Below are 27,573 nucleotides of genomic sequence, written 5' to 3' on the forward strand. Positions count from 1 at the left end.
TTTTGCTGCACAGTCAGCAGCTACACACATTACGAAAAAAAGAAGGAAAATAATCATCATAAATAGCTATCTTTATTCCTAGATTGAGGGGTCAAAGAAGTCCTCACATGATGGAATTTATCGCTCTGTCAGCAGCGACGACAGATAAGAGAAAAGGTCAGAATGGACTCAATAAGACACTTTCATTCAAAAAGGACTAACATTAATAGAGTGAAGTTTCCGATAAAAAAAATGACTGTCACCTTCCTAATATAAAACATAATGGCTTAAGTCATTCTGTTGCCAAAAGTGATTTTTTTGTATTTCTTTTTTTTTTTTTTTTTTTTGCCAAAAGATGAGTTAAGCAAATAAAAAAAAATCACTTTTGTCCGAAAATGACTTGGACTATAATTTGAGGAAAGTGACGATATGCTCGAGTGTGGATTTGTTTTTTCTACCAACGACACTACATGGGGGCTAAAGCTCAATTTAACAATAACTACTACCAGATATTTATATTGCAGCACCAACTCCACTGTTCGATCTAACTACCGGAGTGATCGAGGAGGGGCCCTTTTCTAAAATCAATACACACTTCTTTCATGTAATCTCAATATTTTTAAAAAAAAAAAAAGCTTCAGACCATTTTAAGAGGTCATGAGTGACCAGGCCGCGTTGGGTGTTTTCACTGTTTGAAAGTGAAAACGATGGCAGAATCTTCTTCGAAACTAATGGCGTGTTGCTCGTGGTAACCATTTATAAAGAACAAATATATGAGGGGCGAGGACCCCAACCTGGTGGGATCTGGATAAAACGTTGAATCTGACCCGTCTCCTCGGGTCACAGAATTGAAATGACCTCAAGGTTTTAACTTCATTTATTCACAGAAAGACTTTTTTTTTTTTTTTAAGGTTTTGTTGGCTCTAGTGGCCTTTATTTGAAAGTAGTTTGACAGGAAACAGGGTAATCAGAGAAGGGGAAGACATGCGGCAAACGTCGCCAGGCCGGGAATCGAACCTACGACCACCGCTACAAGGACTAAGGCCTCAACGTGGGTCATGCTTTGCCCCTGCGCCACCACAGCACCCCCAGAAAGACTTTTAAGGGCGCTCAGAAGAGCAGCTAACATGCTGATTTATAGTTATACTAGTTTTATATATTAGCTACACGTGCACTGTTATTATCTGTAGAATTGCTTGTCATGTTGGATTGAGGATTTACTCTTTTAAAAACAGCTTTTGTTTTGAAAGGAGCCGCTTGCATTCCGTTAGCTCCCGCTATCTTCTATGGGTGCGCAGTCCAAGCCTGCTCAGTGCTGATTAAAGAGATCCTGCACTTTATCCAGAGAGATGTCAGCTCACCCTAAATACAGTAAGGCCCATTTTGCCATAACACGTTCAGCTAACCTTTTTTTTTTTTTTCGTCTGCTTTGCTGAAGTTAAAGTAAATGTGCTTAGTTTGTGGAGAACTGGTTGCTGTTTGTAAAAAAAAATGTAAGAAATTCCACTGTCAGTGAGTTTTATCAGGCTCTTGTCGACACAGAGACAAATGCAACTCTTCCTGTAGGTTGGAGGAAAAATATTTTAGTAGGCTGGTCTAAAACAACCTTCTGTTATTGTTACCAGAAGGTGGCGATATTGGTTTTGTTGTTTGTGAGTATATTTGTTGTAATTGTTTTTATGGGGGGTGGGGGGCGGTTGCAGTTTTTGAGATCCTGCTCCTATTTGGCATTAGAAATCTGTCTCTCGTTCAAGATGTGGTGCACTGTTATTGCATCCGAGTGATGAGGATTGCATTTTATTGAAGGAAGTTACTAATACTCTCCACAGAAAACGGTTGACTGTCGGTGTTTTGCTGCTGCTCTCTCTTGTTCCCAGGTAAATGATAGTTATTAGGAGGATTTTATTGCTACACAGACTCAAAAGGTGTGGCTAAACGTCAAACTAAATATTATTTGGGCAGTAATTTGGCAAAAACAAATGTTGTTTACTGCCAAAATGCTCAGCCCCACTGTGCTGACTTGTATGTCCACTTATCAGTTTTACGGGCATTGTGTTTCATGTTTCACCAGCATGTCTATGCATGTTATAAAGTCAGCTGCAAACAATTCCGATCACTTCATTTTTTAAGCAACATTTTGAAACCATAAGCTCCAATAATAAGGCCCACACTAAGTTAGAGTAATTAGGTTTCTAATATTTCATGGCTTTGGTTAAAACAAGGAAAATCTGAGCTTTGTTTTATTTTATTTTGAGTAACGTCAAATGACTAAAGCATTATAAAGTTACGTCTAAATGTGAGTTGAACTTACCTTTGCTAGCCGGTGCCTTTTATATACAGTAATAGCTTCGCAGGTCTGCGATTGACTTTAATATAAATATGAGCGACATGTTCATTTCAGTTTCCTTTCATCTCAGTTTGGTGAGTAGAGATGTACAGTGACCCGACACTAATTAATTGAGTTTGTCGGTTGTTTTATTCGAGTCCGTCTGGCATGCATTCTGGTCGAGCGGAGCCCAACACCAGGCAGGAGTTAACCAGACCTGTGAGGAATCAGTGATGCACCAGCAACGAGAATGTAAGAGATTGCAAGAACACCTAAAACAGCAAAACTTAAAAGTGAACTGACGCAATAAAATACTAAACAATTGTTCCACGGATAAGGTGAAGTTTTAAATTAGGTGAATAAGATAGGGTTCATAGTGAAATGTCTCTGTTATCCCCACACAGGATCGAAATAGACACGCGTCTACCTCATACTTTTTCCAAATTTACTTTATCAATTTGCAGGGAAACCACACAGTCCATTTTTCAGCTTTTAACAAACTTGTAACATAAATCCAGCATCAGATGTTTGTGTGGCTTCCTGGAACACATGTGGTTTTTTGATTGTAATTGTCACACAATTATTCCAGAAGTTTAATGTTAAGTTGCTTTACTGTTCATTCTAAAACAGTTTGTGGTTTTTTTTTTTTTTTTATGGGTTTAAGCTGACAGATTTTGAAGTCGTTTCATTATTCCAGTCCCGTTGTGGAAAAGACTCCATTACCTCCAGCAGTGAAACGGATCCTTGGGATGATGCTTCCGGATGGTACAGTCTTTATCAGCCTCTTTCTCAAAACAATTCTTTGATGAACCTGTAAAGACCGATCACCTCTGATCTGCCTCTGGCCGCTTATGAGTCACAAGGTGGCGGCACGCCAGGCAGCTCTGAGTGGGACTTCCTTGAGTGGGCAGTGTTGCACAACTGGAGGCGTTGAGCGGCATCGGCATCAACTCCAATCATACATTTTCTGTCCTAAGTATTGGTCATACAAGCTCAGTGTAACATGTTGTTGGCCAAGCAAATGTTTCAGATTTAAATGATAAAGCTCACCTTCTCACCTTTCTTGTTGAAACTTATTGCAAAGTCATGCTTGTTTTTAATTTCCGCGCCTGGCTGGTTGAGCGAACCCCATTATATCTCAGTCTTTGTCTCTTCTGAGGAAAAAACACTTCTAGACCTTTGCCTTGTCTATGCGTTGTAAATTTTAGCCAGTGACGTAAAACTTGCGTTGTCATGGATTAATCTAACCCTCCCGCGGTCTTAGTGTAATGCAACTCTCTGGAGGATTGCTGCAAATGACAATCTGACAGGGTTGTCCCACCATACCGTCGATTCCTGAAACTACACACAGAAAAAGAACTGTAAAAGCACACAGAATTTAAAAAAAACCCTTATCTATTAAGACCACGGGAGGGTCAAGCCTGGGTTGTTTGGATATACCGAAAACAATTTTCTTTAATTTGCTTGTAAAAGTTTTGGCCAGACAGTCGAAACTTCAGACAGGACAAAAAAAAAAATCATAAACACAGATCAGAAATGGTTTTGTAGTGGGTAAAGCAGGCGTTGCATTTCTTGAATCCATCCAACAGGCTAGGCTAGCTGCAGCGTAGCACAGAACAAGCAGAGGATAAGGGAGGGAGGATGAACGCTGCCACAAGACATTATGATTGACAGCGCTAAGACCCGCCCCCTGGCTCTGATTGGTTGTTTCTAGTTAGCACTGGGAGAAGGCAGAGGAGCTGCATTTTTTCACAGATTATCTGTCTTTTCATAATGACACTTTCAACATATATATATATATATATATATATATATATATATATATATATATATGTTGAGTATATATATATATATATACTCTAATAAAAGTCACATAGTGCAGCCTTAACACCCATGGTAAGTGTAAACTTTGCAACCACCTGCTTAGACCTTCGTCCTTCTGTCAGTCGATCAAAGAAAAATAAATCCCCATAAGAGACAAAGGAAGGGGAAATAGCAGTCATCGGTCTCAAAGAACTGTTGTTTCCCATCTTAATCTCAGAGTTAAAAGAATAATTGTATATTTAAGAGTAACTGATACACGCTTTGCTGAAACTTGTCGACTGTGGAAAAATACTGGATGGGCGCACAACTCCGGCCAAAAGTCAAGTGCACACTTGCAGATGCTTCTAAATTAAAGGTGCAATTCTCAATGTTTGCAGTCTTGTTACATTTTCTTTTTACTTTTGCTGATTTTGCTTGATATTGGTAGCCAACCAACTTGTAAAATTTGAAGTTCGAGCTAAATCTGACATGAAAAGAAACGTCGCTGAGTGTCAGCGAGAAGCAGCGCGGACAGTAGAGTCGGAGCAGTCAGTGCCCTGCGGCAGAACAGCTGGAGATCGGTGGCAAAATGCGAGAGGAAATAGGAGACGCAGTTTATACAGCGTCTGTCCTCTTTCCTCTGTCCTTTACAGTATCAAAAATCATGTTTGTCCGCCAACAGAAGTCATACCAGTCAAGTTTATTTTAAAGATGACACTTTTGCGAACTGGTTCTACCTGTTCCGTGCTCCAAGGCGGATCATCCACGTTATTTGCATTTTCTAACCTCGCCGTGTTTCCACGCTCCGTCCGTTTGCCACGCTTTCTATCCCTGGACATTTCCTACAGCCTCGATCGCTTCACGAGCAGACAGTCATGTTGCTCAATACAGCTGAACGGATTCATTGTGACCTCATAACAAAACGAAGACGCCGTGCCAAAGCAGAGCCATGTTTTCTAAAAAAAAACAAAAAAAAACACACAGATCAGATCAGTGAGTTCTGGGAAAATCTTTTTTGGCATGTGTATGAATCGCGTGTCGGCCGTGCAGGTCGAACCGGCTGCGCTTCGTGTTGGAACCCGCCGAGAGAGGTTTTACAATTTGGTGAGCAGCGTGCCGGTGCGTCCGGGAGCAGGCGGACGCAGGCCGCTCCTCGGGCACGAGTGGATAAAGCGAAAAGAAATAATAGGGAATGAAGCGAGAGAGAAATGAAAAATCTGAAACTATGTACGGTGCTGAGGCGGAGGTAAACAACCCGATGCAGGCACGACGGCTTGAAAATTAGAACCTTGTGTGAAGGGGAAGGGGGGAAAAAAACAAACAAACAAAAAAAAAAAACACATGACGAACGGAAACTAAGCAGGGATCTGATGAGGGAAATACAAGCATGCACAACTTGAAGAAAGAAACCAAAACTCTTCAACTGTAGACAGACAGACAGACAGACAGACAGACAGACAGACAGACAGAGGCAGGCAGGCAGATGGAAACTTTATTCATCCCTTTGGGATTTTTACCCTCACGGATATTGTAGTTCAGTCTCCCACACACCAATGCATCAAATACTTAAACAATTTTTTTTTAATTTTTTTTTTAACATGAACATTTAGCCCTTTAGCCTTTTCACTGTAGCATCAAAGAAAGCAGGATGAGGCGGGACAACAAAAACAACAAATCAACACGTTACGATCCACGAGGAAAAAAATGATTCACCTTCTGAAATGTTGAATCTGTTCACATAACCCCCACAAACTGTGATAGTGCACAACTGTCATTCAGTTGCATGAGTTGCAACTTTTTTCTTTCTTTTTTTTTAGCAGATAAAAATCTGAAAAGTGTGGCATGCATATATTTTCACTCCCCCTTTTTACTTTTTTTGGTTAGTTCTAAAAAAAAAAAAAAAAAAAACCTGCTTCTGCGAGGCAACCCTGACCATTTGTTCAACAACTGGATTTGTCTCTGAACTTTGACTAGGACATTCTAACAGATGTGCTATGACGTGAACCATTCAAATGTAGCAGGCATAGGGCAGTCTTGCTGAAATGTGAGGCTCCACTGTGATCCAAATGTGAGGCTTCAAGTGTGTTGGAGAAACACAGTTGGGGCTGGGGGAAAGTGAAATAATGGTCTCATCTGCTTGAAATTTCTCCAAAGCTTTCTCCCTGACCTGTCACTGAGAGCAAATTATAAGCAGGCCCATTAGGTTGCTGCAGAAAGCAACTGGTTGTCCTGGGGTTTTTTCTTTTAGGGGTGTCAACTTTTCAGTGGTTTATTCCTAAAACAAATGTTGAAAACCATTCAACCAAACCTGGTTTTCAACCCCCCCCCCCCCCCCCCCCCCCCCCCCCCTCAAAGCGTTTTTTAGAAATGAAGGCGCGCACCACCTTCCCTGCTCTGCTTCACAATCGCCAATGAATAAATCAATCAATAAAATCCCTCTGGATTGTGACCTTAAAACCAGCGCTTCAGAGCAGTCCACTCTCTGGACGCCTGTGGTGGGAAAATGTTCTGAATGGGGCAGCCGGGCCTGTGAGGAGCGAGTCTGTGCTGCGGAGAAGAAAGACGGCTTCCCGGGGGCCGAATTAAGGGTGTGTTTGGAAGCAGCAGCTTCACGAAGATGGGGCGACATTTTAATCACCGTCCGCAGGACGCGGACGTCTGAAATATTAGCGTAACGCGTTTGTCAAAAATGACTCTGCCTTTTTGTACATTAAAACAAAACAAACAACCAAAAAAAAAAAAAGAAAAAAAAAGTTGGCTGGCGGAGCTTCAGCTGCTAAATAATTTTGCGTCAGCGAAACACATTTGCATACATATGACACAATCGGACAACTCTGCTTATCCAGCGTGACTTTTTTTTTTTTTTCTCTCCTTCTTTCTTATCCCTTGCAGTTTATGCAGAACCCCTGGGAGAACGAGCCTGTCAAAAGGTTACGCAATCAGCCCACCACACTGAGGCGGCACAGACCTCCAGTGTGCTGTAGGGGATGAGTGCGTGTGTGTGCGTGTGTGTGTGCGCGCGCTTGAGTGTGAATGGATAAAGGGGGCGTTTCTTCAGCGAGAGGCAAAGCAGAGGGAAAATCTCAATGTAAGCTGCGCCAGAGTTTTCAGTTTCCTCTATCTCCGCCCCTCAATGCATGTTATATAGTGAAACCTGAAGCGGTGGCTGACAGCCCCACTCTCTCCTGGAAGGCGGCCGTCTGTCAAACAGTATGAAAGGTGAGTGCCACATAATTATTTATCGGTTTTGTCTTAGGCTAATAATCATCTGTCTCATCGTTAGCTGGCTTTGACAAGCAAATTTATAAATATGTAGTTATCTTCAAACTTTTTTGTGCTGGTTTCCAAGCAGCAGAACTCCGTATGAATGCTTGGAGGGGGGGGAAAAAAGGGTTTGCCTAACATTCATCCTGAAGCTGAAGAACTGTCTTGGGGTTGGAGCTCAACCCGTTAACCAGTTGTTATCCTGCTATTTTTTTTTTTTTCGTGTTGGCCTGATTAGTAATGAGTTGTTACATGCTTCTGAGTGCGTTTTATATGGGCGTTTGTAAATGATTAGTCTTTAACAGGGACACCGCTGGAAAATTCAGCGAAAGGCAACCAGCTAGGAACACAACAAATAGCAAAGTTTCATACAGACATGTCACAAGTTGGACTTTGAAATTTAGGTCCCGTGAAATTTGTTCTGTGACGTCGATTTCTTTTAACAAAAACCAACTGATTAGGCCAGTGGACAGTGGTTAAAAAAATGTTGGCAAGTTGCAAATGAACAATTTGTTTAGAGTAAATATACGTCCGATCCCCGAGCTGCACGTAACGCCCGATTCTGATCGAATCTGTGATCGATTTCCGAAATCCCCATTGGTGACATTGTAAATAAAATATCAGCGTGAAAGCTGAGCACTGAGGATGTGGCAGCTAATTCCTTCTGCTGTCTCTCATATTTGTCTCAGATGGTAGGAAAAAAACAATTAGCTTGAGAGATGTTGATGAAGTTAAGACGGTTACGCTCATGCTACTCTCCTGTTCGTGACTGTTGAGTAACTAAAGCAGTTCTGTTTCATCCAGCTGAGAGAGCCTCTGGGCGCAGGCAATTATGGATGTGTCAAGCTTCTGGCATGAGTAAGAGGAACCCCAATAATTGCCTTTATGCAAGAAATGTCACAAGTCACTTTAAAACGACATGCTTTCTGCTCTTACATAGAACCAAGCAGCCTAATAGTCTCTGACCACTCAGTTTTATTCTTTCTCCTGTCAAATTGTGAACCGTTATCAGTTATCGGGTCACTCTATATCGCTTTCCTTTAGATATTAGATGTTGATCGCATTTAAACCCGAACACAAAACAAACTAAGATTAAAATTTCCTTCAATTCAACCTCAGCTCTGAGCTTTGCAGATTGTTTTCTTAATCCGTTAATCACCTGTAAGCTAGAGGTTGCACTGTGGGGTTCCCACCCTCCGTTCAGTCGGCATGCCGCTACATGCAGAGTGACCCGCTTGCCCTGGAGCTGACGGGCCGCAGAGTGTGAGCACAGACACCCACTCAAGTTGGGTCTGAGGGCGAGGCTCTCGAAACTGTAGTTTGGAGGAGAGTGTCTGTTGTGAAATGTTAAGTTGTTAGCAGCCATCTGAACAACCAGGCTTGCGGAAACAACCGCACTGCAAAAACATCACGTCTTGCCGATCTTGGTCTAGTTTCTAGTGGAAATATCTTGGTACACTTGACATTGAAAAAAAAATTACATACAAGTGTCTTTTCAGCAAGACATAGGAGCTTGTTTTAAGTTAATCATTTCTTGATATTGATGAAAAAGTGCAGCTTGCAAATGAAATACTCTGCTAGTCGAACCAGCACGTTTTCATCGATATTAAGGAATTATTGCCTTAAAACCAGCTGCTTTATCCCGCTGAAAAGTTACTTGTAAGTTAGTTTTGTTTTAGTTCAAGTGTACTATGATATTTGCATCGGAAAATAGACCAAAATACTTGGTAAGGCTTCATGTTTTTGCGGCGCACGTCCACACGGGACCATTCCCATGTGCACAAAGCCTCCGCTGGAGTTTAACGATAAACACAAGAATATTTTCCATCGTTGTTCCTCAGCCTCCTCTTCGCAATCAAATTGTTTGTTGTGCAGAGGATTTTTGACGGTCGATTGATGAGGTTCTGTGGCAGCTGCGGCACGACAGCAAATATGCAATTGTTGCTGTCATGTACGAGGCGTTTGGGGGCATAGGTCAGGTCAGAGCTTTGGCCAACGTTTCAGTGTTTTCATAAAAGAGGCGTTTTTGCCGCCCACGCAAATACATACGAGGGCGAAATTTACACTCTGAAAGCCATTTTAAAAAAACAAACAAACACAAAACCGTTTGGGGTCCCCTGAAAGACCATTTCCACAAATGGTCAAAAACTTTTCTGTTTCAAGAAAAAAAAGCCCTCGTGTTTACAGCACAAAAAAATATTTTTAAGAATCGGAGGAACAGGAACAAATACTACAGTCACAAACAAAACTTTCGTAGTGGTTAGCTTGAATGCTATTTTATATATTTTAGCATATGTAGATGATAAGTCATACGTAACATGCTCCATTTTCAACATATGCTTAACATGAGAGATAATTGCTATGTCGTATAAACAATGTGGTTTTCAGAGTAAATTACTAGACGCGTAACGATACATCCAGTCCAACAGCTGAGACAATACATCAAATTAGCTGCATGAGCTCCAGATGAAATTTTAGCCGATATCTTTGGACAATAGCTTAATGCAAAAAAGCAAGTATAAAACACACATTTTTCAAGCAAAGTGTATTAGATTTTGAACTTGAAATAATCATTTAAACACTAGAGCCTGGTAGGAAGCTGGGAGGCAAATGCTAACGTCAGGGTAGGTCTGTCACTCTGTACCATGTTGGTATGAGAAGCCTGGCGCAGGTGAATCACTTTGCTCGGCACAAATTGTGGATAAAGGAGTTCATCTGAAACCTGCAGCAGCTACAGCATCTGCCATGTTTGCGTCATACATTGTTTTACGTTTGATCTTATCGCTTCCTGCCTCCTCTTTGCACAAAATTCTGTCACTCACACGCGACTAGGTATATAGGACCATCTGAAAAACATCGTATCTGATTGAGGACCTGATATGGAAGTGGTGCAGGTCTGATTTGAAAAAAGGTCACAGTTGTGCTGTTCAGATTGTATAAATATCTGATGTAGATCACATGTGGGTGGAAAAATGGCCTGTAGGATCAATAGGTAGCACCGAAACTCGTTCCTTTTCTTGCTTATTAAAAAAAAAAACGGTCTCAAATGAAAATACAACCCGGTGTCACACTCACCCTCATTTTGCGGTTTTAATAGTAACATAAACTTACTTCATCAGATGAAGTCCCATGCTGACATCAACTTGACAACTCTCTGGGTCTGACTTCATTTGGACAACATACATTACGTGGTTTCAGTGTTGTGGATGAAATGTTAGATTTCTGTATAAATGAGCTCCGGACAATTTCGAGATTTGGAGCGGTTTTAATGTGGCAGAAACAGGCTTTGCTGTTGGTCCTGCACTGTCTGCCTACAAACTGGACGGTCAAGTCAGAAATCTTTAAATTTCAAAACTGAGATTTTTCAGACCTCTGTTTAAAGCTGAGAAGATCCTGACTCCACCATAACAACTCCACCTCCCCACCTTAACCAACCGCCTCGCATCTCTTCAAGGTAAAAAAAAAACAAAAAAAAAACGTCAGTCCACCACCTGTCCTCTAACATGCTGTTTTGAGAAGAAAATAAAATCAGAAATGTGCAAAATTTAAATTAAGGCTAATAAAAAATGGTCCACCATTGTTGGTGTAAGTCATTGTTAGGATTTCTGCCTTAGAGGTGTGATACTTGGTTAACTATTTGATATTACACTGAATCATACTTATATGAAAATGGAATAGTTTAACTCTTCTTAATATGTCCACGTTTGTGTCTATTATCAGTGGAGTTTTAAAAGTACAAGGTCTTGAAAAAATATTTACGCCCCATCAAGATTTTTACAATTTTCTGTAACAACCAAAAACTTCATTGTGTTTTAGTAAAATTACATGGGATAGACCAAGACAGAGTTGTAGGGATGCACCGATATAAAAATTTGGGTCGATACCGATATCCGATATTAATTTTGCTGCTAAATCACGTGTATTATATATTTCACTGCCTTTCGGCACCTTGAAAACTACGACCACATCGCCACTGCTTCTCTGCTTCAATTAAACTCCCCACAATCCTTTGCTGCATTGCTATCACTGTCACATGACCAAACAAACACCATATCATCAACCTCCTTCCTTTCCCCCTCCAGCAACAAATGACAGCAAGATGCAAATAAATATTGGCTTTATTTTTGTCGTATCGATACCAAAATGCTGAAAAATGACTAATATCGGCCGATGCTGATGCTAGTGCCGGTATATCGCGCATTCCAACAAAGTTGCATGGTGCATTGTGAACTGGAATTTAAAAATGTTTTGTTACGCTTGCAATGTAAACTACCTTCAGAAATCAGTTTTAGTATCTGGGTCAGAAGAAGAGCTAAATACAGGACGACCTCGGAGGAAAACAGGGCCCAAAAAGATTTAACTAAACATACAGTCATAGCTACGATAGAGGAGTCTAGGTCAAAGCATATTCTTGTGTTGGTATGGCCCAGTTAAAGTTCAGAGTCAAGCTGAATTAAAAGAGTTGAAATTCACTGTTAATCGCAGAGGAACTATATAACAATATGAATTTTACAATTAGTAAAGCTCACGCTGTTAAATTTCTTCTCTTTTTTACTATTTTAATCTCTGCTTTACAGGTTTCCTTGCAGGTACCCAACTTGCGGAAGGTCGAATAAGTTTGGGCATCCACAAATGTCCAAGACTGAATTATAAATATATCTTTTGCTAAATTGACTACAGACAAATACTTCAAGGTTACTTTACTACATGTAACAGGTACAGAAACTTGGTGAGTCCAAGCTAATGGGATTTTTTTTTTTGCAGAACTTGGCTGGTCGTCTGTTGTCTATCTTCACATCTGCCAACTTTGAGCCAAAAAAAAAAAAGCTTCAAGTTTTGATTTTTGCTTTGATTGTTGTGTTCTGTATTCTCACCACCTCAAACTGTTCCACAATGGAAAAATGTTGCCCCATAATTTCAGCAGGTCAGTCTGTCACTCTCTCTCCCTTAACTGCTCAATCACCCGATGTTGTTTCGAATGGATCTGTTGCCACCCTTTGGTGGAATGAAGTTTCACTGTAGACGGTTCTTCTCTAGTGATATTTTCATGCAGTGTGCCTAAAATGCCGTTGTGTCTGAAGGGATCTTTAAACTGGCATCCTGCAGGCAACCTCCTTATAAATCACGAACACATCTTTCGATTTGGGTAGAATTTGTAAGAAGAGTGAAGGGAAGGAGAGACCTGGCTGTGAGGCCAGTGAGGACTGCCAGTTGCCAGCGCAATAAAAGGAGGGATACTCCGCTTTTGTTGCGCTAAGCCTCCATTCTCGCAAAGTGCCCTCCGAAGACAAGGAACTCTATTTTTACCCCGGTCACAATTTGGCTCCTGTCGCCGCAGACCTTGGCTCTCAAAGCGGCTCCCATTTCCGGACCCCCGTGCGCACACCCCGCACAGAGTCACGCTTGTGCTCGACCTCTGCGCTCTGACAGCAGGAGCACATTCCTAAAGGTAGCTTCGCACAAAACGGACGAATAAATGGAATTCCCATCCCATGTGTTGCTTTTTTATAAAAAGAAAAGAAAAGCTGCAGCTAGATTGGCCACACATGGCATAATTTGTGTTTATTGGCGTGCGAGGGTGAAAATATGAGGGAGGTTAGATGCGTTTGATGGATTCTCATAACTGAGTTAGAGTGAACGTGTTTCTTGTAGACTGATTAGCAGCTTGTTTGAGTTTGGTCGGTAGCTGTGACCACATGGTGGAAAGGGTGAAGGGGCAGCGGCGGGGCCAGTGAGAAGTCTGTTAATGCAACCTGACAGGAGTGAGCACAGTCAGTGGGCCGCCTGTTTCCTCCACTGTGAGACTTTTATTTCAGCAGCACTGGCCCCAGAACTGGGTCCCGATCAGGGATCGACCAGCTCCGAACTCATAACCTGAAGTCAGTGGTGACCTCATCCAAAAGAAAGGGCCCATTCGGACGCCAGCAAACCCATTTGGTGCCGTTTGCATACCGTCATTATAACTCTTAAGAACTAGCCATGGTACTGAAAATATGTTTCCTGCTTTGGGGATCTTGATTTTTCTCTTTTGTTTTCTTAATCGGCCTCTCGTCAACCAATCAAAATCCTGAAAATTCAAAGTCACAATAAAAGGAACTGCAATCCATTACAATGCACGTCAAAAAGTCTTAAAATTCATGCGGGCAAGCAGAGGGTATTAACTCCTAAAACATTGCACTTACTACTAGTTATAAATTGTGGACTACTCATTCTTAAATATGGAGAAATTATATGTAATTTTATACTTTTTGGGGGTATTTTTTTTTACCTCACCTTACATACATTAAAAAAAAAAAACATGTTAAAGTGTGACTCATATCCAACCCCAATCTGAATAATCCAATTTTGGTCTTTTCATACAAAAAAAAAATCCAATTTGCGACTCTTCCCTATGTGGTATTAAATGGCAATTAACTACTTTTACGACGTTGACTAAGTGTTTTTTTCTTTCTATTACCTTCCCTTGTGTTATGATTTTGTGACAATACTGTTGACTCCTATTGCTGAATAATTTTTAAAATCAAGCCATAGACCCCGACGTCCACTATTATGTCCTTAAATGACGGGTAAATAATGATATTCGACGTTCTTCTCCTGCCTCTGCTGGTCTCTTTGGGAAACCGTTCACACAGGAGTGTGATTGCAGTCGCATTTGATTAGAATGAACAACTGTGCAAAAATTAAATCGGATTTCAGCAATTGAATTGAGCGTCTTGATGCCACATTCACATGCTACATGCATGTGAATGTGGCTTTTTTTTTTTCCTGTGAGCAACCCCATTTTCTCATGCCGCCCTGCGCAACCTGTACAACCCATATCAAAATGGCGACTGCATATCATCAGAGTTCCAAAGGGGAAATTTAGAGGGTTATTATAAGTTGCTAAAAACCTTAGAGTAATTGTTAGGCGTTCTGGCTTTTGGTATAAACTAAATACTGTGTCTCCAAGTCTTTGCAAAAGTTTGTGAACCCAATGAACCTTTTGTCATTTAGTCTCAACGCAACCATAAACCTGAATGCATTTTATTGTAGTTTTATTAGATGGATCAACTCAAATTCTTAAATGAAAGGGGAAAAAATGACACATTTAAAAGTTCCTACATTCGCAAATATGAAGCACGTGGCATACATTTGTGTTCAAATTAAGAATTTGTGGAAATACTTGAAAATGTGAGCATCCTTCCATAAAATTAGGGAAAACATTTGTCCGATTCATCCTTTTCAAGTCAGTCTCTGTGCTCCGTTTGATGCAGGTGAAAAACGAGATGCAGAAAACACGTCCAAGGCGGAGCCGTCCAACGGTCATGGCAGGCTGGTGGACATCGTCCCCAGCACCGAGGAGAAGATGATGGACAGGGGCCAGTGGGGCAACAAGGTCGAGTTTGTCCTATCTGTCGCCGGGGAAATTATCGGCCTGGGCAACGTCTGGCGTTTCCCCTACCTTTGCTACAAGAACGGAGGAGGTGAGCTCTAAGAATCATCTTCATGGTTCGTGGCAACTGTCTGATGTCTGAAGCACGACATCAGACAGTTGCGCAGGACCTAATTAAGTTAAAACGGAACATGGGTGTGGTACCAGGGATGTGAAAAGAAACCAGGACCTCGCCAAAACATGTTTTGATTTGTAGCCTAGCTGAACCTGGTGGACTTTCTTTTTACTTTTCATTGTCACGCCCCACAATTGTGGCACTAACGCTGTTCATCTGATGTTCTCAGTTATTAGCACATATTTAATATGGAGCAGAGGCCACATTGAGTTAGTGGTAGGGATAATCGATAGCATTTGCAAGTTCACATCTGAGGATTTTAGACCTCACAGGCAAACGCAGACATTTTGGACGTACAAAGATAGCTAGATGTCATTTGTGAAAATAAATAAAAGAAACCAATGTCGTGATGCCACGCTCTACGTAGAAAATGTGTTTAAATATCATTATCCTTTTCAAATGAGAGCTTTTACGAAATCTGACATGTTACAACCACGAACTTCCATAGATTTTATTGATTGTATGTGGTAGACCAATGCAAATTAGTGCATAATCTGAGATGGAAGGAAAATGATTCCCAGTTTTAAAACATACCATTAAGCCCCTTTTTCTCTGGCACCATCACATTGACAGCCTGCAACTGACAGCCTTCAGAAGTCACCTAAACAATAAATAGAGAGTGTCATTTAAAAACTGGTGTTTACAAAAGTTAACCAGTTGGTCTGACCAAGCTTTTGCCGTTGAGCGGAGAGGAATGGGAAAAGTGTGTCGATGTCAAAATCTGGTGGAGACGTTGCCCAAAAGACTTGCGGTACTGCAAAATTCAAAGTCATATGAAGTTTGTGCTTCCAACAAAATGTGGAATGGCTTATGGGGCATAGATATTTATGCAAGATGCTGTGTTTTTGCTTACCCAGCTGTAAGTATTAGACAGTCTTAACATGTTTATGAACTGTTGCCTAAATGTATACAGGGGCTTTTTTTATTCCATACCTCATCTTCCTGTTTGCTTGTGGCATCCCCGTGTTCCTCCTGGAGACTTCTTTGGGACAGTACACCAGTGAGGGCGGCATCACTTGCTGGCGGAAAATTTGCCCGTTGTTTGAAGGTAATGTGGGGGTTTTTTGTAATTATTATTCTGCCTTGAAACATTTTGAGATTATTTCTCTTCTGTACGCACGTTTTCATGTTATTGTTTACGTCCAGAACGTTTGAGCATGTGCACAACAACGGAGGGCAAAAAGTCTATTGCCTTCTATAGCCGCGCTGCAGTCAGAGAACAATTCTGGTAACAAAATGAAACCTGGAGATGTAACTATTCTTAATTCAGTGTTTTGTGCCACAACAAAACGAAAAATGACACAGAAAAACCTTTGAAGAATAACTCAAGATCACTCGTATTCTTTTCTCTGTGTCGGCTATGCTACGTAAAGACTCGTTGCCATAGCAACTGACTGACAATGCCACTAATGTATCAGGACTGAACACCAAAACATTTCCCACACAAAAAAGCAGAACATTCAGTCTGGTAAAGCATTGTGTTTTCATGCTTTATGTGTATTTTGTGATAGTTATTATTATCATTATTATTATTATAATTATTAGCTAATTTAAACACCTGCTCTGCTGATGATCGGTGAGAAACTTGGTGTGTTGGTCGCTTTTTTTTTTCTTTCTTTTTTTAATGAACCGAAACACCGAAATCCACAGCACATGTACAGTACATGTTAAGGTTGTCAAGCTAGCTTAAATAACCTACTTTTACATTATTTTTTATTAAATTTGAACTTTTTTTCTGTCATCTAGTTGTCATAGTGTGGACAATCAGTTGCAAAGCAATGTATCCCTTTCTCTTTTATACACCACGCATACATTTAAGACTTTGCGCCTTCAGAGCTAAAACTACTGGTCATTGTTGGTGAGCAGTTTTTCGGCCTACAGCCGGGAGCTGGCGTCACCCTGCAACATGTCTGTATGTGTTGAAGGTAAATATCGTTTGGTAGGTCAGTGCAGAAATGCACAGCAAGCTTCATTCTTATGGACCACATAAGATCCATAAGAAACTCGGGGCGTCACCGTGGAAAAAAACAAGCAAACATGTCTGTGCAACGCTGTGGCTTGACAGAGGAATTCCAGACATGTCAGTGCAAAACGTTTGTGGTTGTGAATGATTAGAATAAGCGCACATGCCACACTGAAATCAATTAAGTATATATAGAAACAATAGGAGGCTATATATTAAGTGTTTTTTTGGTTTTTTTAATGGGAAAGTCTAATAGGGAAACTTGAGGCGTGACATCTGGGAAAGAAGCACATACACGTGCAGAAGCAAAGGTTTAATCCAGAACTCGGATGCCTGGGAGTCATTATAAATGTGCAAAAATGACTTTCATGTGAATCTAAAGCTTCAGCTTAGATTGAGTGGAAGAAAACTCAACAAACTGATCTCACTTAATTAGTTTTTTTTTTTTTTAAATGACTCCCCTTCTCTTTTTTTTTTACATACATATCAGGAGTGGGTTATGCCACCCAGGTGATTGTCGCTCTCCTGAACATCTACTACATTGTTGTGCTGGCCTGGGCCATATTCTTTCTCTTCAACTCCTTCACCTGGGATCTTCCCTGGGCGTCTTGCAACAACACATGGAACACAGGTGAGGCGATCGATGGGACAATAAGACTATTTTTCATTACCGCAGGCAGGGTCAGTTGTTTCTCAATTTGGACAGTTTTTCCGTGGATTCATGCTGCATTTTATGCATACTCAGAAGTTGAGGTGGAGAAGTTGAGTTCCCAGTTGGAAATGCAACAACAACAACAAAATCCCCTTAAGTTTAACATCCATGCTGGTAGTGTACAAAACACTGTGAAAGTTAGAGGGATAAGCTGGACGTAAAAATTCTGACAGTACTAATGGACGACCTCTATTTTCAAACATGTTAAAATATAATGAAAAAGAAAATTTACGTTTTACATCAGCTTCTATTACGACGTGAAAGTTGGACTGTTCAAGTTCCCAGGTGGAAATGCAATGTAGTCGCAAATCTGAATTGGAAAGTGTAAGGTCTCCAAACAGCCATTAGTTTGGTATCCATCATGGATGCCGGAGCTGCATGTGTAAAACACAAAGAAAGTTAGAGGTATGAAGTATTTATTATATTTCTGAAAGCTTGGATTTCCTTAAATCATAGGCAAAACACAGGACGGTACAAAATCTTTTTTTTCAGAGAAGATAAATAAGGAGAAGATAAATGCATCGTCTTTGTCTTGTATACATAATAGTTTGCCGTAGTTTGCAGTACCTATTTTCTAATTTACGACTCAGACGCATTAACTTGACGGCGATTCATCTGACCTCTGACTATTGAGTGCACCAGTCGTGCCACAACAATTAGTAACTCCGTTTGTACAATTTGCCTCAGATGTGAGATTCCTAAAATAAATCCTACTTTAAATACAATTTCAAAAGCATCATGAGCACCATAAGATTAGCCAATCCTACTTTTAGTCGCCTTGTAACTAGACTGGGCTCAACATACTGTATGTGTGGCATAATTGTTAGATTTGACTTTCAAGTTCAGAGGCATATTCAGAACAGTAAAAAGCCATTTCCATTCCCTGAAGCGTTTCAGACTGTAGTGGTTTTGAGATTACAGCTTTGTATACATTCTGCTTCTTTGTGTTATTCTTTTCCTGCAACAATGAAAGAAAGACATTCGTTGACTAATAACTGGGTTATAGTGAACAAAGATAAGATAGATAGGAACATGATTGAGCAGCTAGCTGGGCTTCCACCTTTATAGACTCATTAGTAAACAACATAGAAAGTCTGAATTACTTCTTCTTTTTTTTTACCTCAACTCAGAAACTTTAAACTACCTCAATATCTATCTGGCTGCTGCTTATGTTTAACATTTAAATGCAGGAGAATATTTGTAATTCTATCTGATTATCAGCAAAACTTTCTGTTGTCTATTCGTGTAATGAATTTAACCTCAGCCACATGTTAGCTTTGCCGCTAATAGCTTGCTAGCATGTACCCACAGCCTCCAAATTCAAGCTTTTCTTCTTTTTTTTTTTTTTCTTTTTTTTAGGAACCATAATTGAATGTCACAACTTTGATGTTTTTCAGTGGTTTCTCTCATCATTTCGTTCATTCATATTGCTACTTGCTTTAAGTTGCGGGACTGAGTGTTCCCGCTCCACTTCACTGTTCCCCCTCAGCGGCGGCATTGCTTCTCTCGTCCGAGTGTAACTTGGAAACCTCTGAGAAAGCTTGGATTTCTTCGCGGGAATGAATGTCCTTTTTGTCTGTTCTTCATTCAAGATTCCTGCATGGCATTTCAGAGGGGAAACGGCTCCGTCAATCACCATGAGAACGCCACCTCTCCCGTCATTGAGTTTTGGGAGTAAGTTCCGTTTTTCTCGTCCCTTTGTTTCGCCGGCTCCTCAAGGTAGTTCACCAGATATCCGTCACTCCACAAGTGATTCGAGCCTCTTTCAGAATTGGAATCACTTCAGATTGTGTTGCTCGTTTGTCAAAGGACATCGGCGTGATCCTGGGATTGCTTGTGTCCCGCAGGCGTAGAGTCCTGAGAATTTCCTCTGGCATTGACCACATTGGCGCGTTAAACTGGGATCTGGTCGCCTGCTTGGCCGTCGCGTGGGTCATCTGCTACTTCTGCATCTGGAAGGGAGTCAAATCAACTGGGAAGGTGAAGTCGTCTCCATAGGTTGAGGGATATGAGCGAAAATAATGCAAAGCAAACTGATAGTTTGACAGAGTTGCTGTGTTTCCTTGCAGGTGGTTTACTTCACGGCTACTTTCCCGTACATCATGCTGTTGGTCCTGCTGATCAGAGGAGTCACTTTGCCCGGAGCCTTGAGGGGAATCCACTATTACCTTTACCCCGATTTGGAACGACTGTCTGACCCCCAGGTAGGTTTAAGACTTGTGCAAGTCCACAGTTCTCTTCCTGATACAGTGACTGGTTTCTTTCGACTTTCCCATGATGTTACACGAGGTAAGCAGTGAGTTTCAGGTGTGCCTTAAATGACACCCGCATTTAACTCAGGTATTATCAATAAACCTGTCAGAAGCTACCAGACATGGCATCGAATGTCCCAAATTGTTTAAAGGCACAGTAATCTTAGCGTATTTGAACTTTTGACTGAAGAAAGTCATAAAAACTGTCTTAAAAAATTATCTCTCTCATTATTTAGCAAATAGAAAAAGAAATTGATGGGAAAACTTTATTCTGATTTCCCACCAGACAGTTTGAAATAAACACGTCTTCTTTTATATAGTTTCTGGTTTCGATTGTATGTTAGAATAGACAGATTAAGTCTTTAGCTTTAAAATAAGTTCTGAATTTATGTCAGTAGCTTTTGATTCCTCATACAAATGAACAATTGGTGTAAATTGACTTCACAATGACTGCAAAGTTCAAATCATCTCACCCAGTAACTATAAAAAACAGGTCTCTTGTGACTTAAGACACTCTCAACAGTAGGGAAATTAAAATCAGATGAAATTTCATTGACCAAATCGTAATTGAGCCATGTAAATCAGTTTTTTTGTCCTGCCAGAGAATTTCTAATATGCAGATTGATTGTTTTGTTCGCTTCTACTGTCTCTCTGAGAGCTGCAATCTAAAGGCCTACCGATCCAGCATGACAATCCAAGAAACAGGCCTCCCTCCTTTTCTTTTCCTCTCATGTCTCAGGGAATGAATAGGAGTCCCGAGAGTGCTAGCCAAGTCAAGCTAGACCGGTAGAGCCGCTATCTTGGAAGTATCTGTCTTTGTTAAATGTGATTTCAAGTATTTGTGCTGTTGGCTAGAACTCCAGTCAGCCAGATTTTATGTCCTGCATGCAACAGGAAGAAAGGCAAAACCAAATGATTAAATTACACGAAACCATGCGAAGCTACGGTTAGAAACCGTTTAGTGTCACAATCCAGCTAAATCAGTTTAAAAGATGAATTGGTTTCTTTATGGTGAGCAATCTCTACTTCAGATTTGAATAAGGATCGCTAGTTTTTTGTAATTTTCTTAAAATTAAAATTTGTTGAGTTGATGAATCAAGTAGGGTAACAACTCAGCTAAAATTCAGAGGAAAATTCACCAGCATGTGGTGATTAATATAATCAATATTTAAAATAGATAATTCAACTAAGACCCAACTACTAAGGATTTAAGTAGACTGACACAAAAAAAGCAAACCTAAAGAGCAAAGCTACTAAAATGTAAATGAAGGAGTTAATTCAACATTTTCCTGAAACTGTGCCACCCTAATTCAGAAGCAGGACTAGTACTTAATTATTTAAAGATTTTAAAATGTCTTTTATGTGTCTTGGCTTTTGTGCAGGGAAATCCTTTTTGAGCTTTACACATTTTGGTGATTATGGGTTGCCTCATGCGGTTGTAATGACTAGACCAACGATTCGGTGTGGTTATTACGAAGGGAGTTTAGAGAAAAGCAGATCTTGTAGTTCAAATATCATCTGTTTGTGTGCGCTACAGTTTCATTTCAGAATGTGAGTGCTCAAAGTATTTTGGTCATTTTGACTCAAAAGGAGTGGCTGGCCGTTTTTAGCACGTACAATTCAGCGTTCAGCTATGACGAAATTTACACTTGCGGCCCCTTTGGTCACCGGGCGTGGGAGAGTGGCCGCGTGGCACCAAGGCAGCATGGGCGCTGCTCAAACCGCGATAAGAACAAAATGTTTTGTCTTTTATCACCTAAAGGAGAGGAGCAAGTTTCAACTGGCGACTGCCAGACTGCACAGCTTTGTTCTCTGAGATGATGAACGGGGTCTCGAACATGTCTTCACAGATCATCCACCTAAAGGCTTTTAAAGGGCTTTCTGTCTTCTAGTCACGCTTTGAAATTCTGGCTCGATGACTGTACAGCCTTAAGGCATATATCTTAACCATGCAAATGTATGAATGTATATTAGTCTCTCTGGACTTTAATATGTACATGATTTCTTTGTGCCAAGGTCTGGATGGATGCTGGAACGCAGATATTTTTCTCATATGCCATCTGCCTGGGCTGCCTTACAGCCTTAGGAAGCTACAACAAATACAACAACAACTGCTACAGGTAAGGCTAAAAAAAAAGAAAAAAAGTCAGCCTCCCTTCATTATTTTCAATATCACTTGTTTTGCGTCAGTACCTCGTTATAGCGGTTGCCAATTTGTTATTACAAAACCTCAGTCAAGTCTGTGTCAGTGTCGTATTTTAAACATCATGCCTCGTTTCTGCCGTTTCCAGGGACTGCGTGTGTCTCTGTTTCCTGAACAGCGGCACAAGTTTTCTCGCCGGCTTTGCCATCTTCTCCATTTTGGGTTTCATGTCCTTCGAGCAAAACGTGCCGATCTCAGAAGTGGCCGAATCTGGTGTGTGTTTATTCCAACAGAGTCGCTGAAAGCTTAAAGACATTTATTTATTTCTTTGTTTTCAACATCCAACAAAGACAACAAAAAGTTTTAAGTTTTTTTTTTGTTTTTTTTTTCTTTTTGTGCGTGTCCAGGTCCCGGTTTGGCCTTCATAGCATATCCTCGCGCTGTCACCATGATGCCTGTTTCCCCTCTCTGGGCCTGCTGTTTCTTCGTAATGATTGTGTTCCTGGGACTGGACAGTCAGGTACAATCGACAACACAAAAGCTATTCGATTCGTGCTGAGTCATGCCTTGATTTTCACTTCTTCACTGCGTTAGTTCGTGTGCGTGGAGAGCTTGGTGACAGCAATGGTGGACATGTATCCCTCCGTCTTCCGCCGCAAAAACCGCAGGGAGCTCTTCATCCTGGCAGTAGCTGTGGTGTCCTTCCTTTTGGGACTCATCATGCTGACAGAGGTGCAAACACACTTCAGAGTGTACATAGATGCCAGTGAGCATATTCTGGTGTAACCTTAAACAACGTTTTCCCCAGGAAATTTGCTAAGCCTGGTGGTTGAGCGCTATGGCAGTCATTCATCCATCATGTTTTTGAGTTAAAAATATTTAAAGTTTACAGGAAATTTGAAAATATCACTTGATAATTATGTGTTATTGAAAGATTGGAGGATTAATACCTGAACATCAACTATAAAGTCTTAAAAAATGCAAACTTTTTAAAAAGACTTAGAAAAAAGAAGCAACGCCTAGCCTGGTGGGGCAACAAGTAAAGCCTGGTGGCCTGCCAGGCTTGTAATACACTGGGGGAATCCCTGCTTAAAGCTGCAGTATGTAATTTCTACAAAAATATGTTTTTCCTCATTTATTAAAACTATCTGTCGTGACAGTATAATATGAGATGGATAATCTGTGAAAAGATCGAGCATACATTAGGGTGATTGACAGTACTAAGACCCTCCCCCTGGCTTTTATTGGTTGTTTCTGACCGAGCAGTGTTTCTGCAGTTAGCACTGGCATAAGGCAAAGGAACTCTACTTCACAGATTATCTGTCTTATATTATACTGTCACAACATGGTGATCATTTTAAGAAGTATGTAAAAAAAAAAATATGTTTTTCATAAAAGTTACACCCTGCAGCTTTAAGAAAATTCTGGAAAAGCAAATAAAATGTCAGAGAAAATAATAAAGAGGTCAAGCTGAAATTCATTCTGGTTCATAACTATATATCATGCAAGGCAAATATAGATATCTGATTGTATCTAGTTGAACTCTTGCCTGTTTGGGCCTACAGGGAGGCATGTACGTCTTCCAGCTGTTTGACTACTACGCAGCCAGCGGGATGTGCCTTCTTTTCGTGGCTATTTTTGAGACTGTCTGCATTGCCTGGGTTTATGGTGAGTCAATGTATTTAGCTTTTTTTGTGTCTTTCTTTCCATAAATAAGTCACTTCAAAGCGCTGATGGCAGTGAAACTGTGTCTTCCCTCAGGTGCTGATCGTTACTATGACAACATAGAGGATATGATCGGGTACCGTCCCGGCCCCGTCATTAAATTCTGCTGGCTCTTCTTTACCCCAGCAACGTGCTTTGTAGGTTTCATGTTCATTTTCAGTGGTCTTTTACAGCATATTGCTGAAACAACAGCGACCCCTTCAGGACGACATTAAAATTGTAGCTCACTCATTCTCAAAGCAGCCTGCAGCTTTCTTCATCTTCATTTTAATAAAGAAAGTTATGTTGAAATACAAATATCAGTTATTGCGTGAAAGCAATACACATATTAAAGTCTTGCAAGTAGAATAACCAACATGACTTCTTGTTTTCACTTCACAGGGAACCTTTGCCTTTGCCTTGATCAAGTACTCACCTCTGAAGTACAACAATGAATACGTGTACCCAGTATGGGGGGACGGGATTGGCTGGGTTCTGGCTCTGTCCTCCATGCTCTGCATCCCTCTGTGGGCGGCAGGGAAACTCTACTATACTCCAGGAACGCTTAAAGAAGTAAGTTTCCTCTCGTTTTTAGATGTACCGAGTTGAGTGCAGGAGGGAAAATTTCATCCGTTTTCTGTTTTTTTCTTTGCTTTATGTAAGAAAATTTGAAAAAAAATTAATGAAGACACTCTTAGGAATCTGTATAAAAACACAAGTGGCGCACTGGATAACGTATCTCTAGATGTCAGTCTGCAAAAAAAACTACTAAAAAAACTAAGAGGATTTGCTGTGCAGCTTGAATGTTAGCGTTTTGAGCGCTTGTTTCCTTTCATTAAGAAGGTCCTGGGTTCGAATCCCAACTTCGACTCTGAATGTTCCCCAGTTGGTTTTCTCTCTGTGCTATCTTGTGATGGACTTCGCATGTGCTCAGCTCATTGTGCGAGCTACTTCTCAGTGAAACGCTGGTAAAAGCGTTTTTAAAACAGTTAATAGATGAGCGATGTTGAGATGACTTCCCGAAGGCGGAGCTTCAGAAAGAGCAGGAGTTGTTAAAGAGACAGAGGCCCAATTTCAAGGTCTGAAATCTGGAAATAAAAATTATTTTGAGTCACAGCATTTTTTTTTTTACAACAGCCGAAGGTAACATAGTTACTGGATTATGTTATAAAACGGGACTATGTGTCTAGAAAGCACAATATTACACCTTTAACAGACCAATCTTATCTAGACAGTTAATCGATTTTTTTTATTGTGTTTTGATTGGATTTGTGCTACACCCTTTCCAGCGCCTCATTCTTCTCACCACTCCTTCCACTGACTTACCAACGACGAAGCAACAACAAGGGAGGCTGATGGGCGTCCAACCTGGAGACGGCGACAAACCCCAGCAGAAAACTCCTTCCACCAGAGATGGCTACTTCCCTGTAGACGAAAAAGAGTCTCACTGCTAGAGACTTGAGAGTCAAACTCTCTCTCTTTCTTTCTTTCTTTTTTCCTTTCTCTCTCTCTCTCTCTCTCTCTCCCACTTTCTCTCTCACTCCCTTACGTCAGGTGAAGACTTTCAGAGCCACCATACCTGTAACTGCACCTCTTGCTACTGGATCTTCCTCCCTCGTCCCGGTGCCTTGAACAAAACATTCTCCATCCTCTTTTGGAGAGCGTGTCAGCATCTCATTTGCCCATGGCAGAGTAATGTGTACATTTGAAAATGTGACCACTATAGGTTCTCAGTGGCAAAGAAATTTGCTTTCTAAGGAAGCCTTTTCACCTGTTATGGACATCTGTAATGTTCAGTTAGTTTGACGCGACGTTTCGGTAACTTTCGTTCATTTTTAACGGCCTGGCCTGCAGCAGACGGAGCACAAGAAGTGTCCCGACACTGACTGCAGCGTTCATGAAAAGCTAACTTGAATAACATTATTGACTTTTTAATTGCATTTTTTTAATTATTATTACAATTACAATTATTATTACAACATATACGTATGTTTTGGATACAGTTCTGCAGGGATGACTTTTGTCATCTCTGCGCGTTCGTACACTATCTTGAAAAAGTTTGAAAAGTCTGGAAACCTGGAATTATGGGGGAAAAGGCGATTCTTTGTCTGAAAATATGGTTCAAGTTTCCAGATTTTATTTCTTATCGTACCCTTTTTCTATTAAACAAATGGAAATTTCCATAAGCAGCATGATTTTTACACTGTTTTATATTTGAATACACGTTATGTTTTATCTGTGATTTTCCACATTGGATTTCAAATTCAAGATGTTCACCATCACCGACTTGAGAGGGGAAAAAAAAACCCTGACATTTTACTGCTTCTTCACTGAAGGCCAAAAGTGTCACATTAAAGCAAATATTTATGGATGTGACCATTTAAATAAATAACAATGCAGGACAATGCAAAATAAATAAATACATTTCAGCAATTATTAAATGTTTCTGGATTACAGAAATAGACAACTGCATTTGAAAATGCTTAAAGCATGTATTCTCTATATTTCAAAAGTGCATGTGCTGAAGTATTTATTTTCTTTCCTTATTCAATAGTATTAAATTTGTTTTATCTGTCAACCTGATCCATCGTTAGGAATTTCAAATATGATGAAAGAAAATATGAAAAAATTATAAATGACAAGATCCATGTTGTCTTACAAATTCTATTTTTATTTAAATAATCACATGAATAGCCATGTCTATGTCCGCTCATCTTTGCAGACGAGTTCTTCTCATTCAAGTCGGTTTTGATGTCAAACGTTAAAGAATCGGAATAGAATAGATCCTGATTCACAAATAAGTGTTGAGTTTGAAGTAAAACTGATCCAAGTCCAGTAGTTGTAAAAAAAAAAAAAAAATAAATAACAGCAATGGACCAGCCCTTTAAAGTGTCAAAACGAAAAATTGGGAGCCAACATCAGTGTTGTAGTTTTTTAATGCTTTGTGGAAAAAAACATCCGGTCTTTACAGATGTTTTTGAAATGATTGTATTGCACTTCAATGTCCAAAATGTTGTAAATGTAAACATTTGAGCCTACAAAGTGGAAACCTGTGTAGGAACCCATAATTTCAACACCCTCAATACCACACTTCTTTTTCTCTTTCTTTCTTTTTTTTTTTTTTTACCGAAGTATATACTAATAAGTGCTGCTTGAGAGAACTTGAGGTGAGGAATGTAGCTCAAAGGACCAATCAGATAAGCTGTTTTGTTTTTTTTTATCCCGTTGTAATACTTTGGAAAATTACGATTTAATTTTTCACCTGCTTTACTGAACTTTGCAGAGTTGCATGGTTATTTTGTTTGTCTTTTTTTTTTTTTTTAATCGTCTCCTTTTACTTTTGATGTTGACACAGTTTTAGCTTAGCTGGGGGTGTCTTGTATCTAATATACAGGTTTTTTTATGCCATTAAAATGCAACGGTTCTTAAACAGGGTGTTGATCTGGGAAAGCTGGTTGATATGTTTCTTTAAAAAAAAAAAAAGCCTTATTTGATTTCTTTTCTGGTGCACACGACAAACCTCAGACTTGGTTCATGTGGGAATGAATGTACAATAACCGATTACTATACAGAACAATTTATACAACTTTTCTATTGTGAAACATGTTTTTATGACTGATTAATATCACCTTAATTTTAAAACAATGCTTTCTGTTTTTCTGATGTTATTCATTTTATCTTACCTGATTTCATATAACTGTCTTGGTATATAAAAATAATACAACAATCTGTTGTTGTAGTTGGAATTTTCTTGTTGGAAGCATAACTTTATGTCTGCATGTTATAACACGTGTCACTTTGCATTTTAACTGTCCCATTTTAAAACTGTGTCATTTAAAGACCTGCTTTACAAAAGACCACCTTTTGAGGGGTTTAATAC

The 27,573-nt window shown here is 40.1% G+C and overlaps 1 protein-coding gene across 1 annotated transcript; it reads left to right on the forward strand.

Annotated features, from left to right (window-relative positions):
- The first annotated feature begins 7,019 nt into the window (after positions 1-7,019).
- slc6a13 (solute carrier family 6 member 13) lies at positions 7,020-27,422 on the forward strand. Its single transcript, XM_032590679.1, has 15 exons — positions 7,020-7,327; positions 14,626-14,835; positions 15,833-15,967; positions 17,373-17,513; positions 19,187-19,268; positions 19,442-19,574; positions 19,664-19,798; positions 21,863-21,966; positions 22,138-22,262; positions 22,397-22,509; positions 22,584-22,721; positions 23,555-23,657; positions 23,751-23,851; positions 24,096-24,266; positions 24,983-27,422. The coding sequence occupies exons 1-15, from the start codon at positions 7,321-7,323 to the stop codon at positions 25,145-25,147; spliced, it is 1,863 nt and encodes a 620-aa protein (XP_032446570.1). The 5' UTR covers positions 7,020-7,320; the 3' UTR covers positions 25,148-27,422.
- The last annotated feature ends 151 nt before the right edge of the window (positions 27,423-27,573 follow it).

Source organism: Xiphophorus hellerii, chromosome 2, assembly GCF_003331165.1.
Source record: "Xiphophorus hellerii strain 12219 chromosome 2, Xiphophorus_hellerii-4.1, whole genome shotgun sequence".
In the NCBI taxonomy this organism is placed as follows: domain Eukaryota; kingdom Metazoa; phylum Chordata; class Actinopteri; order Cyprinodontiformes; family Poeciliidae; genus Xiphophorus; species Xiphophorus hellerii.